Source organism: Engystomops pustulosus, chromosome 2 (genome assembly GCF_040894005.1).
Source record: "Engystomops pustulosus chromosome 2, aEngPut4.maternal, whole genome shotgun sequence".
Lineage (NCBI taxonomy): Eukaryota > Metazoa > Chordata > Amphibia > Anura > Leptodactylidae > Engystomops > Engystomops pustulosus.
In genome coordinates, this window is record NC_092412.1 from 261,799,741 (window position 1) to 261,810,578 (window position 10,838).

At 53.1% G+C, this 10,838-nt stretch overlaps 1 protein-coding gene across 1 annotated transcript; it reads right to left on the reverse strand.

Moving 5' to 3' along the window:
- Positions 1-2,434: 2,434 nt before the first annotated feature.
- LOC140116839 (uncharacterized) lies at positions 2,435-6,672 on the reverse strand. The gene is made up of 4 exons (XM_072133275.1): positions 6,349-6,672; positions 5,883-6,125; positions 3,292-3,546; positions 2,435-3,182 (listed from the first exon to the last, which is right to left on the reverse strand). The coding sequence occupies exons 1-4, from the start codon at positions 6,584-6,586 to the stop codon at positions 3,076-3,078; spliced, it is 843 nt and encodes a 280-aa protein (XP_071989376.1). The 5' UTR covers positions 6,587-6,672; the 3' UTR covers positions 2,435-3,075.
- Positions 6,673-10,838: the final 4,166 nt, after the last annotated feature.

Genomic DNA, 10,838 nt, shown 5'->3' on the forward strand with positions numbered 1-10,838 from the left:
TCTATAATCCTGTAATGCCTCATCGCTACCTTCACGTTTTAGCACCTTAAACGCTTCATCTTTCTCGCTTATTGCTTTCCTTACAGGACTAGTCACCACATTGGCTTTTTCTTGTTCCTCTTATGCTTTTTCCCATAAGGTTTGTGTTTCTCACAGGACTTTTTCAGAATATATGATAAAAAGTCCCATTTTTGGGGGGGGCTTTTGTCTTTGAGAACATTATCCCAGTCTATGCCTTTAAGGTCTTCCCTTAGTTGCTGAAAATTTGCCCTCCTGAAGTTTAGAGTGTTGGTTGCCCCTTCACTAACGCTCTTAGTAAAGCGTAATACAAAATCAATGATATTATGATCACTATTCCCCAGGTTCCCCCCAACCTGTAGTTTTGATCCCCTATCAGGTCTGTTGGTAAGGATAAGGTCCAGCAGTGTCCCCCCTCTTGTTGGCTCCAGGACTAGTTGCGACAGGTAATTGTCTGCTACCTTTGAAGGACCTGCAGGTTTCTGCCCCCCAGTCAATATCTGGGTAATTGAAGTCCCCCATGATAAGTCCTTCCCTGTGCTTTGAAGCCGCATCCATTTCACTTATCAGCATTTCCTCTGCTGCCTCCATTATATTTGGAGCCTTATAACAAACCCCTAGTAATATTTTATTATTCTTTTTCCCTCTCCTTATCTCCACCCATAGGGATTCCACATTTGTGTTACTGATGTCATCTCGCAGGACGGGCTTGAGGTAAGAATTCACATATAAACAAACCCCTCCCCCTTTTTTATTTATACAATCCTTTCTAAAAAGACTATAACCATCTATAGTAACAGCCCAGTCATAGCTACTGTCCAGCCATGTCTCGCTGATTCCCACTATATCAGATTTCCGCCCCAACATCCAGAGTTCCAGTTCCTCCATTGTGTTTGTGAGGCTTCTGGCATTTGTGTACACACACTTTATATGGTTTTCCGTATTCCTTTTGTCCTTATTCCCCAATCTCAGTCCAGCCCCCCTTCCTCCCCCATGGACTATGACCCTTCCCAGCTCTCTATGTACACTGTCTATTTGCCCTGCACAAGTGTAGTTGCCCTCCCCCCAGGTCTCTAGTTTAAACACTCCTCCAACCTTCTAGCCATTTTTTCCCCTAAAACAGCGGCCCCCTCCCCATTGAGGTGCAGCCCATCCCTACTGTAGAGCCTGTAGCCGACAGAAAAGTCAGTCCAGTTCTCCATGAACCCAAAACCCTCCTTCCTACACCAGCTCTGGAGCCACTTATTTACCTCCTTGATCTCCCGCTGCCTTTCTGGTGTGGCACGTGGTACAGGCAGTATTTCGGAGAAAACTACCTTTGAGGTCCTTGCCCTGAGCTTATGGCCTAAATCCCTGAAATCATTTTTAAGGACCTTCCATCTACCTGTTACTTTGTCATTAGTGCCAATGTGGACCATGACCGCTGGTTCCTCACCAGCCCCTCCCAGTAATCCGTCAGCCCGATCCGCAACATGCCGAACCCGAGCACCCGGCAAACAACACACTGTTCAGTAAGCACGGTCTGTGTGACAGATTGCCCATGCTTGTGGGGATACTGCCTTAGCCCATGCTTGTGGGGATACTGCCATATCCCATGCTTGTGGGGATACTGCCTTAGCCCATGCTTGTGGGGATACTGCCTTAGCCCATGCTTGTGAGGATACTGCCATATCCCATGCTTGTGGGGATACTGCCTTAGCCCATGCTTGTGGGGATACTGCCTTAGCCCATTCCTGGGGCGATACTGCCTTAGCCCATGCTTGTGGGGACACTGCCTTAGCCCATGCTTGTGGGGACACTGCCTTAGCTCATGGTGGGGGGATCCTGCTTTAACCCATGCTTGGGGGATACTGCCTTAGCCCATGCTTGTGGGGATACTGCCTTAGCCAATTCCTGGGGGGATACTGCCTTAGCCTATTCTCGTGGGGATACTGCCTTAGCCCATACTTGTGTGGATACTGCCTTGGGGGGATACTGCCTTAGCCCATGCTTGTGGGGATACTGCCTTAGCCAATTCCTGGGGGGATACTGCCTTAGCCCATGCTCGTGGGGATACTGCCTTAGCCCATACTTGTGTGGATACTGCCTTGGGGGGATACTGCCTTAGCCCATGCTTGGGGGGATCCTGATTTAGCCCATGCTTGGGGGATACTGCCTTAGCCCAAGCTTGGGGATACTGCCTTAGCCCATGATTGGGGGGATACTGCCTTACCCTATGCTTGGAGGGATTCTGCCTTAGCCCTTGCTTTTAAGGGATATTGCCTTAGCCTATTCCTGGGGGAGGATACTGCCTTATCCCATGCTTGAGGGGATAAGCCACAAAGAATGAAAGTTGAACCAATGCTCCATCATGAACAGTCAATAGATAAAACGTAGCTTTTATTATGCTCGTGCATTAACAAATCAGGTGTGAGGTGTGGAGAGAGCAGGCATGAGGTGTGGAGAGGGCAGGTGTGAGGTGAGGAGAGGGCAGGTGTGAGGCATGGAGAGACCAGGTGTGAGGCGAGGACAGGTGTGAGGTGAGGAGAGGGCAGGTGTGAGGCATGGAGAGGGTAGGTGTGAGGTGAGGGGAGGGTAATTGTGAGGTGAGGGCAGTTGTGAGGTGAGGGAAGGGCAGGTGTGAGGTCAGGAGAGGGCAGGTGTGAGGTGAGGAGAGGGCAGGTGGGAGGTCAGGGCAGGTGTGAGATGAGGAGAGGGCAGGTGTGAGGCATGGGGAGGGCAGGTATGAGGCATGGGGAGGGCAGGTTTGAGGTGAGAATAGGGCAGGTGTGAGGTCAGGGCAGGTGTGAGGTGAGCAGTGGACAGGTGTGAGGTGAGGAGAGGGCAGGTGTGAGGTGAGCAGAGGACAGGTGTGAGGTCAGGGCAGGTGTGAGGTCAGGGCAGATGTGAGGTCAGGGCAGGTGTGAGGTGAGCAGAGGACAGGTGTGAGGTGAGGAGAGGGCAGGTGTGAGGTGAGCATAGGGCAGGTGTGAGGTCAGGGCAGGTGTGAGGTCAGGGCAGACTGAGATAAAGAGTCCAAGGTGAAGAAATGGTTGTTGTGTTCTTCTGTACTCGTCTTCATGGATTGCCCTGGTTACAGATCCCGTCCCTCATCAGAGATATCAGTAGAGCGTTGTACAGGAAATACAGAACAATCTTACGAGCCATGTGATACAATTCAGAAGCTGGAAGACAAAACAGAGATAGTGCTGCGAAGACCGATGATACAAGTCAAGATCTCAGAGGTTTAGTTCAAGTGGTCTCACTGTCATGGCTTTCACCCCAACGACCTACCTGGGCATGAGACTGCGGTTACAGGACTGTGGACTGAGCTGATGGTGTTCTTGGCCGAGCAGCTGACGTTCATGGTGACTATGGAGGACCCTGAAATTACATTATCTCGAACTTTCCATGTTGATGAGGACTTTGTGATGTTCCCATTCACAAACCAGGAGAAGGAAGGCTCTGAGCCGTTATCTATCCTACAGGAGATCTCCACCGATCCATCCAGAAGGCAGGACACTTCTATGTGGGGCTCCGAGAGAGGCACTATGGGAAAAGAAGTAGCAGAGATGTGACTTATGATGATCCTACGGCCCTTGCCATATTTGCCGGCTCCCAGCGCTGGAACGGAGCACCAGAGGGGTAAGTACAACTGCTTTCTTGTTTTGACGCCAACACCCACCAGCCCAAAAAATCCATTTAAACATGGAGGCCCCTGTATATGTTAGTAATCAGTAGCTTAGGGTTACTGGCTACATTTAGGTTCACCCCGACCTACGGAGAAGGGCGAGAGGACCTAGACCTACAGAGAAGGGCAAGAGGGCTGCAACCTAAAGAGAAGGGCGAGAGGGCCCTGACCTAAATAGAAGGGCGAGAGGACCGTGACCTAGAGAGAAGGGCAAGAGGGCCCCGACCTAAAGAGAATGGCAAGAGGGCCCCGACCTAAAGAGAATGGCGAGAGGACCTAGACCTACAGAGAAGGGCAAGAGGACCTAGACCTAGAGAGAAGGGCGAGAGGGCCGCGACCTAGAGAGAAGGGCAAGAAGGCCCCGACCTAAAGAGAAGGGCGAGAGGGCCGTGACCAAGAGAGAAGGGCGAGAGGGCCTCGACCTAAAGAGAAGGGCGAGAGGGCCGTGACCTAGAGAGAAGGGCCCCGACCTAAAGAGAAGGGCGAGATGGCCGCGACCTACAGAGAAGGGCGAGAGGAGCTAGACCTACAGAGAAGGGTGAGAGGACCTACACCTAGAGAGAAGGGTGAAAGGGCCCCGACCTAGAGAGAAGGGCAAGAGGGCCCCGACCTAAAGAGAAGGGCGAGAGGGCCGCGACCTAGAGAGAAGGGCGAGAGGACCTAGACCTAGAGAGAAGGGCGAGATGGCCGCGACCTACAGAGAAGGGCGAGAGGAGCTAGACCTACAGAGAAGGGTGAGAGGACCTACACCTAGAGAGAAGGGCGAAAGGGCCCCGACCTAGAGAGAAGGGCAAGAGGGCCCCGACCTAAAGAGAAGGGCGAGAGGGCCGCGACCTAGAGAGAAGGGCGAGAGGACCTAGACCTAGAGAGAAGGGCGAGAGGGCCCCGACCTAAAGAGAAGGGCGAGAGGGCTGCGACCTAGAGAGAAGGGCGAGAGGGCCGCGACCTAGAGAGAAGGGCGAGAGGACCTAGACCTAGAGAGAAGGGCGAGAGGGCCCGTCCTAAAGAGAAGGGCGAGAGGGCCGCGACCTAGAGAGAAGGGCGAGAGGGCCCCGACCTAAAGAGAAGGGCGAGAGGGCCGTGACCTAGAGAGAAGGGCCCCGACCTAAAGTGAAGGGCGAGATGGCCGCGACCTACAGAGAAGGGCGAGAGGAGCTAGACCTACAGAGAAGGGTGAGAGGACCTACACCTAGAGAGAAGGGCGAAAGGGCCCTGACCTAGAGAGAAGGGCAAGAGGGCCCCGACCTAGAGAGAAGGGCGAGATGGCCGCGACCTAGAGAGAAGGGCGAGAGGACCTAGACCTAGAGAGAAGGGCGAGAGGGCCCCGACCTAAAGAGAAGGGAGAGAGGGCTGCGACCTAGAGAGAAGGGCGAGAGGGCCGCGACCTAGAGAGAAGGGCGAGAGGACCTAGACCTAGAGAGAAGGGCGAGAGGGCCGCGACCTAGAGAGAAGGGCGAGAGGGCCGCGACCTACAGAGAAGGGCGAGAGGACCTAGACCTAGAGAGAAGGGCGAGAGGACCTAGACCTAGAGAGAAGGGCGAGAGGACCTAGACCTAGAGAGAAGGGCGAGAGGACCTAGACCTAGAGAGAAGGGCGAGAGGACCTAGACCTAGAGAGAAGGGCGAGAGGACCTAGACCTAGAGAGAAGGGCGAGAGGGCCCCGACCTACAGAGAAGGGCGAGAGGGCTGCAGCCTAGAGACAAGGGCGACAGAAGAGAAACATTAGTTTCTAAATTTCTACATCTACAATCGCTCATTTCCTATAGGTGCTCAGTGCTGCGTTGTGTTGACTTTATTGTGATGCCCCTCGTGTCTCCACCACCCGCAGCTTCCTCTCATATATCTCACTTCTAAAAAACAAGATGTGCAATGTAGAGCATTGGATGAGTTTACACCCCCCCCCCCCCAGCCCTGCCATTCATGCCAGACATAGAGCGGGTGAGAGATGGGGGTCACCTATACATGGAGGTGCAAACATGTTCAAAATAATCATATTTCAGGATGACCCTTCCTGGAGGCCAATTAAGTCACATAGGACCATCCTAGCAATAGCAATGAGATATGGCTTCTTGGACCCATAGGACCATCCTAGGAATAGAGATATAACATGACCAAGGCCCCATCAGGTCAGTTAGGACCATCCTGGGAATAGAGAGGAGAAATCCATAAAATATTCTTGGTAATGTAGACTCACCGGGACACATGGAGTAGTGGACGCTGATAGTTTTCTGGCTGACCTTGTTGGATATTGAGCAGCTTATGTTCCAGGGAGCAGATGACGTCACATTGAAGAGACTTGTCCCCCCTTCAGGTGTAATCTCTTCTCCGTTTGCTATGATGGAGGTTGAGACATTTGTCCCCTTTTCTGACCAGCAGGAGACCACTGGGCGACCATCCGGGAGACACAGGAGACGGACCACCGGCTGTGTGATGGCATCTGACGAGACAGATGGAGGAGGTCAGCAAGGCATATAGTTTATATATAGTGTAGTGTAGGGTCCTGCACAGATGCCACATTATACTCATTTATAGATGCAGGATAAGAGCAATGAAGACCTTAGTTTCCTGCCTACAAAAGAGGTTCATGTGCAGCTCTGTCAGAACCTCAGAAAGTGAGGAGCCCCTGGTGGCCATGATAAGAATGCCGAGAGGCTACTTACCCAGGACATGGAGGATGAAGGTGTCCATGGTGTCCTTGGTTCTTCTCACATGGTAGGTGGTGACGGTGTACTGTCCGGCATCGTATAGCCCCACGTCATGAAGCACTAGGCTTCCGTTGGTGGTCAATGAGCAACGTGGTCCGGTCTCATTCTTACAATGTTGTCGGTCACAATGGTCATCAACGCTTGTCAGTTGTCGGAGATATCCGCTCCTTGGCTTGAAGGTCCACACGTACATATTACACACCCCACCGCTAGTGTACTGGAGCCTCGTGTGCAAGGGAAGCACAATCCTCTCACCGCTGGCAGCAAATATATCCTGGACCATGGCTGCAAGTGAAGGATCGGGCATTAGGGCTGATAACAGGGAATAATAGACATAATAGACCCTACAGATTGCGGCAGTCAGGCTGCTATCACAGATTTGACCCAAGGTCTGACAATCATATAGGTGGAAGAGGAGAACAGACAAAGTATCACAGAGTCGGCTCCGTCCTCCTGGTGGTGTCTCGATACTCTCAGTGTATAGACCAGTGAGAGGATCCATACACCGGCAGGTGGAGGCCTCGGGTAGGTGACTCCTTTTAGCCTCCGTCTGCCCAGTATATTTCACATACAGTTGTGAACCCAACTGCACCAAGTATTACAGACCACGAATGAGCTTTTCACAATGACCGTAACATCAGCCGCCTGAGAGATAGTTTCAGGTTCGGATAATCAGCTCATACATGGGGCCATGGAAGGAAAGGCTGTGTGCACATGTCACGGGTGTCCCTGCGATCCACGTATCGGATTGCAGGCACACCTGTGTCCCTCTCCGTGACGGCGCACGGTCTCTAGCTCACTCACCTCTCTGCAGTCCTGCTCCCCTCCCAGCTGGCGAGCTTGTGTCCCCGCTCCCTAAGGCGTGCGCCGGCACTCACAGTTTTAAGGGCCAGTGTGCCACCGATTGGCGCTGGCCACTTCCGGGTTTTACTTAAAAGCCGTCTTCTCCCAGCTACCCACACCAGATCTTAGTGCTCGTAGCCTATGAGAAAGCTTACTGTACGTAATCCTTGTATTCTGACCTCCTGTTGTGACCTTGGACCTGACCCTGACTTTGCTCCTTCGCTCCCAGCCCTGACCTCCTGCTCCGTTCATGAATCCGCATCGCTGCCGCATGTCCTGGGAATCTGCCTGTTCCTGACCATAAGACTGCCCAGTGTTCCTGTACCTCGATCTGTGGAATGACCTGGTGGTACCACGCCGCAGCAAGACCATCATGCTATGCGCTGGGGTCTCTTGACGCTGCAATGTTGAGTCTGGTCTCCTCGTCTGATTCCTTTCAACCTCCCCTCCACTTCTCCACGGATCTCCATAATATTTCTGTTAAAAAAGACTCTCACACTCTGCTTGGATTAAATTGGCCACAGCAGCCTTTTTATTAACAATACAACATCAAACAGTTAAATGTTAATTAACAGTAACCCCCCCCCCTTTTTCTAAGAGGAAGTGAGGTCCTTGGAGCTCCAAAAATGACTACCTGCCACTCTGCACCCCTACCTTCTCCCTTTACCCCAAACCACCTACTCCGGTTCAAGGGCACCATTAGATGCAGCAATGCCTGTCTCCACTCCTTTTTCCACTCCCTGAGACAACACCCGGCGGAAGTTCACCTTCTTCTTCCTGGTGCATGTAAGTGCATTGTCCGTGTATAATGCGCTGTGGGGGAGTCACTAAGATCAGGCGCCCGATATCCTGCATGTGTTGCTTCCCCGCTCAGGTCCCTGGAGTTCACCTTCTTCTTCCTGGTGCATGTAAGTGCATTGTCCGTGTATAATGCGCTGTGCGGGGAGTCACTAAGATCCTGCACCTGATATCCTGCATGTGTCACTTCCCCGCTCAGGTCCCCGGAGTTCACCTTCTTCTTCCTGGTGCATGTAAGTGCATTGTCTGTGTATAATGTGCTGTGCGGGGAGTCACTAAGATCCTGCGCCCAATATCCTGCATGTGTCGCTTCCCCGCTCAGGTCCCCGGAGTTCACCTTCTTCTTCCTGGTGCATGTAAGTGCATTGTCCGTGTATAATGCGCTGTGCGGGGAGTCACTAAGATCGTGCCCCCGATATCCTGCATGTGTCGCTTCCCCGCTCAGGTCCCTGGAGTTCACCTTCTTCTTCCTGGTGCATGTAAGTGCATTGTCCGTGTATAATGTGCTGTGCGGGGAGTCACTAAGATCCTGCGCCCGATATCCTGCATGTGTCTCTTCCCCGCTCAGGTCCCCGGAGTTCACCTTCTTCTTCCTGGTGCATGTAAGTGCATTGTCCGTGTATAATGCGCTGTGCGGGGAGTCACTAAGATCCTGCGCCCGATATCCTGCATGTGTCACTTCCCCGCTCAGGTCCCCGGAGTTCACCTTCTTCTTCCTGGTGCATGTAAGTGCATTGTCCGTGTATAATGCGCTGTGCGGGGAGTCACTAAGATCCTGCCCCCGATATCCTGCATGTGTCACTTCCCCGCTCAGGTCCCCGGAGTTCACCTTCTTCTTCCTGGTGCATGTAAGTGCATTATCCGTGTATAATGTGCTGTGCGGGGAGTCACTAAGATCGTGCGCCCGATATCCTGCATGTGTCACTTCCCCGCTCAGGTCCCCGGAGTTCTCCTTCTTCTTCCTGGTGCATGTAAGTGCATTGTCCGTGTATAATGCGCTGTGCGGGGAGTCACTAAGATCCTGCGCCCGATATCCTGCATGTGTCGCTTCCCCGCTCAGGTCCCCGGAGTTCACCTTCTTCTTCCTGGTGCATGTAAGTGCATTGTCCGTGTATAATGCGCTGTGCGGGGAGTCACTAAGATCCTGCGCCCGATATCCTGCATGTGTCGCTTCCCCGCTCAGGTCCCCGGAGTTCACCTTCTTCTTCCTGGTGCATGTAAGTGCATTGTCCGTGTATAATGCGCTGTGCGGGGAGTCACTAAGATCCTGCGCCCGATATCCTGCATGTGTCGCTTCCCCGCTCAGGTCCCTGGAGTTCACCTTCTTCTTCCTGGTGCATGTAAGTGCATTGTCCGTGTATAATGCGCTGTGCGGGGAGTCACTAAGATCCTGCACCTGATATCCTGCATGTGTCACTTCCCCGCTCAGGTCCCCGGAGTTCACCTTCTTCTTCCTGGTGCATGTAAGTGCATTGTCTGTGTATAATGTGCTGTGCGGGGAGTCACTAAGATCCTGCGCCCAATATCCTGCATGTGTCGCTTCCCCGCTCAGGTCCCCGGAGTTCACCTTCTTCTTCCTGGTGCATGTAAGTGCATTGTCCGTGTATAATGCGCTGTGCGGGGAGTCACTAAGATCGTGCCCCCGATATCCTGCATGTGTCGCTTCCCCGCTCAGGTCCCTGGAGTTCACCTTCTTCTTCCTGGTGCATGTAAGTGCATTGTCCGTGTATAATGTGCTGTGCGGGGAGTCACTAAGATCCTGCGCCCGATATCCTGCATGTGTCTCTTCCCCGCTCAGGTCCCCGGAGTTCACCTTCTTCTTCCTGGTGCATGTAAGTGCATTGTCCGTGTATAATGCGCTGTGCGGGGAGTCACTAAGATCCTGCGCCCGATATCCTGCATGTGTCACTTCCCCGCTCAGGTCCCCGGAGTTCACCTTCTTCTTCCTGGTGCATGTAAGTGCATTGTCCGTGTATAATGCGCTGTGCGGGGAGTCACTAAGATCCTGCCCCCGATATCCTGCATGTGTCACTTCCCCGCTCAGGTCCCCGGAGTTCACCTTCTTCTTCCTGGTGCATGTAAGTGCATTATCCGTGTATAATGTGCTGTGCGGGGAGTCACTAAGATCGTGCGCCCGATATCCTGCATGTGTCACTTCCCCGCTCAGGTCCCCGGAGTTCTCCTTCTTCTTCCTGGTGCATGTAAGTGCATTGTCCGTGTATAATGCGCTGTGCGGGGAGTCACTAAGATCCTGCGCCCGATATCCTGCATGTGTCGCTTCCCCGCTCAGGTCCCCGGAGTTCACCTTCTTCTTCCTGGTGCATGTAAGTGCATTGTCCGTGTATAATGCGCTGTGCGGGGAGTCACTAAGATCCTGCGCCCGATATCCTGCATGTGTCGCTTCCCCGCTCAGGTCCCCGGAGTTCACCTTCTTCTTCCTGGTGCATGTAAGTGCATTGTCCGTGTATAATGCGCTGTGCGGGGAGTCACTAAGATCGTGCACCCGATATCCTGCATGTGTCGCTTCCCCGCTCAGGTCCCTGGAGTTCACCTTCTTCTTCCTGGTGCATGTAAGTGCATTGTCCGTGTATAATGCGCTGTGCGGGGAGTCACTAAGATCCTGTGCCCCATATCCTGCATGTGTCGCTTCCCCGCTCAGGTCCCAGGAGTTCACCTTCTTCTTCCTGATGCATGTAAGTGCATTGTCCATGTATAATGCGCTGTGCGGGGAGTCACTAAGATCGTGCACCCGATATCCTGCATGTGTCGCTTCCCCGCTCAGGTCCCCGGAGTTCACCTTCTTC

Bases quoted from the DNA above. Each gene is read 5' to 3' on its own strand.
- LOC140116839 (XM_072133275.1), bottom strand. From the start codon at position 6,586: ATGTACGTGTGGACCTTCAAGCCAAGGAGCGGATATCTCCGACAACTG. The intron at 3,547-5,882 runs GTGAGTCTACAT...CTTTTCCCATAG, and splicing joins CCACTACTCCATGTGTCCCG to TGCCTCTCTCGGAGCCCCAC. The intron at 3,183-3,291 runs GTAGGTCGTTGG...TTTGTCTTCCAG, and splicing joins AACCGCAGTCTCATGCCCAG to CTTCTGAATTGTATCACATG.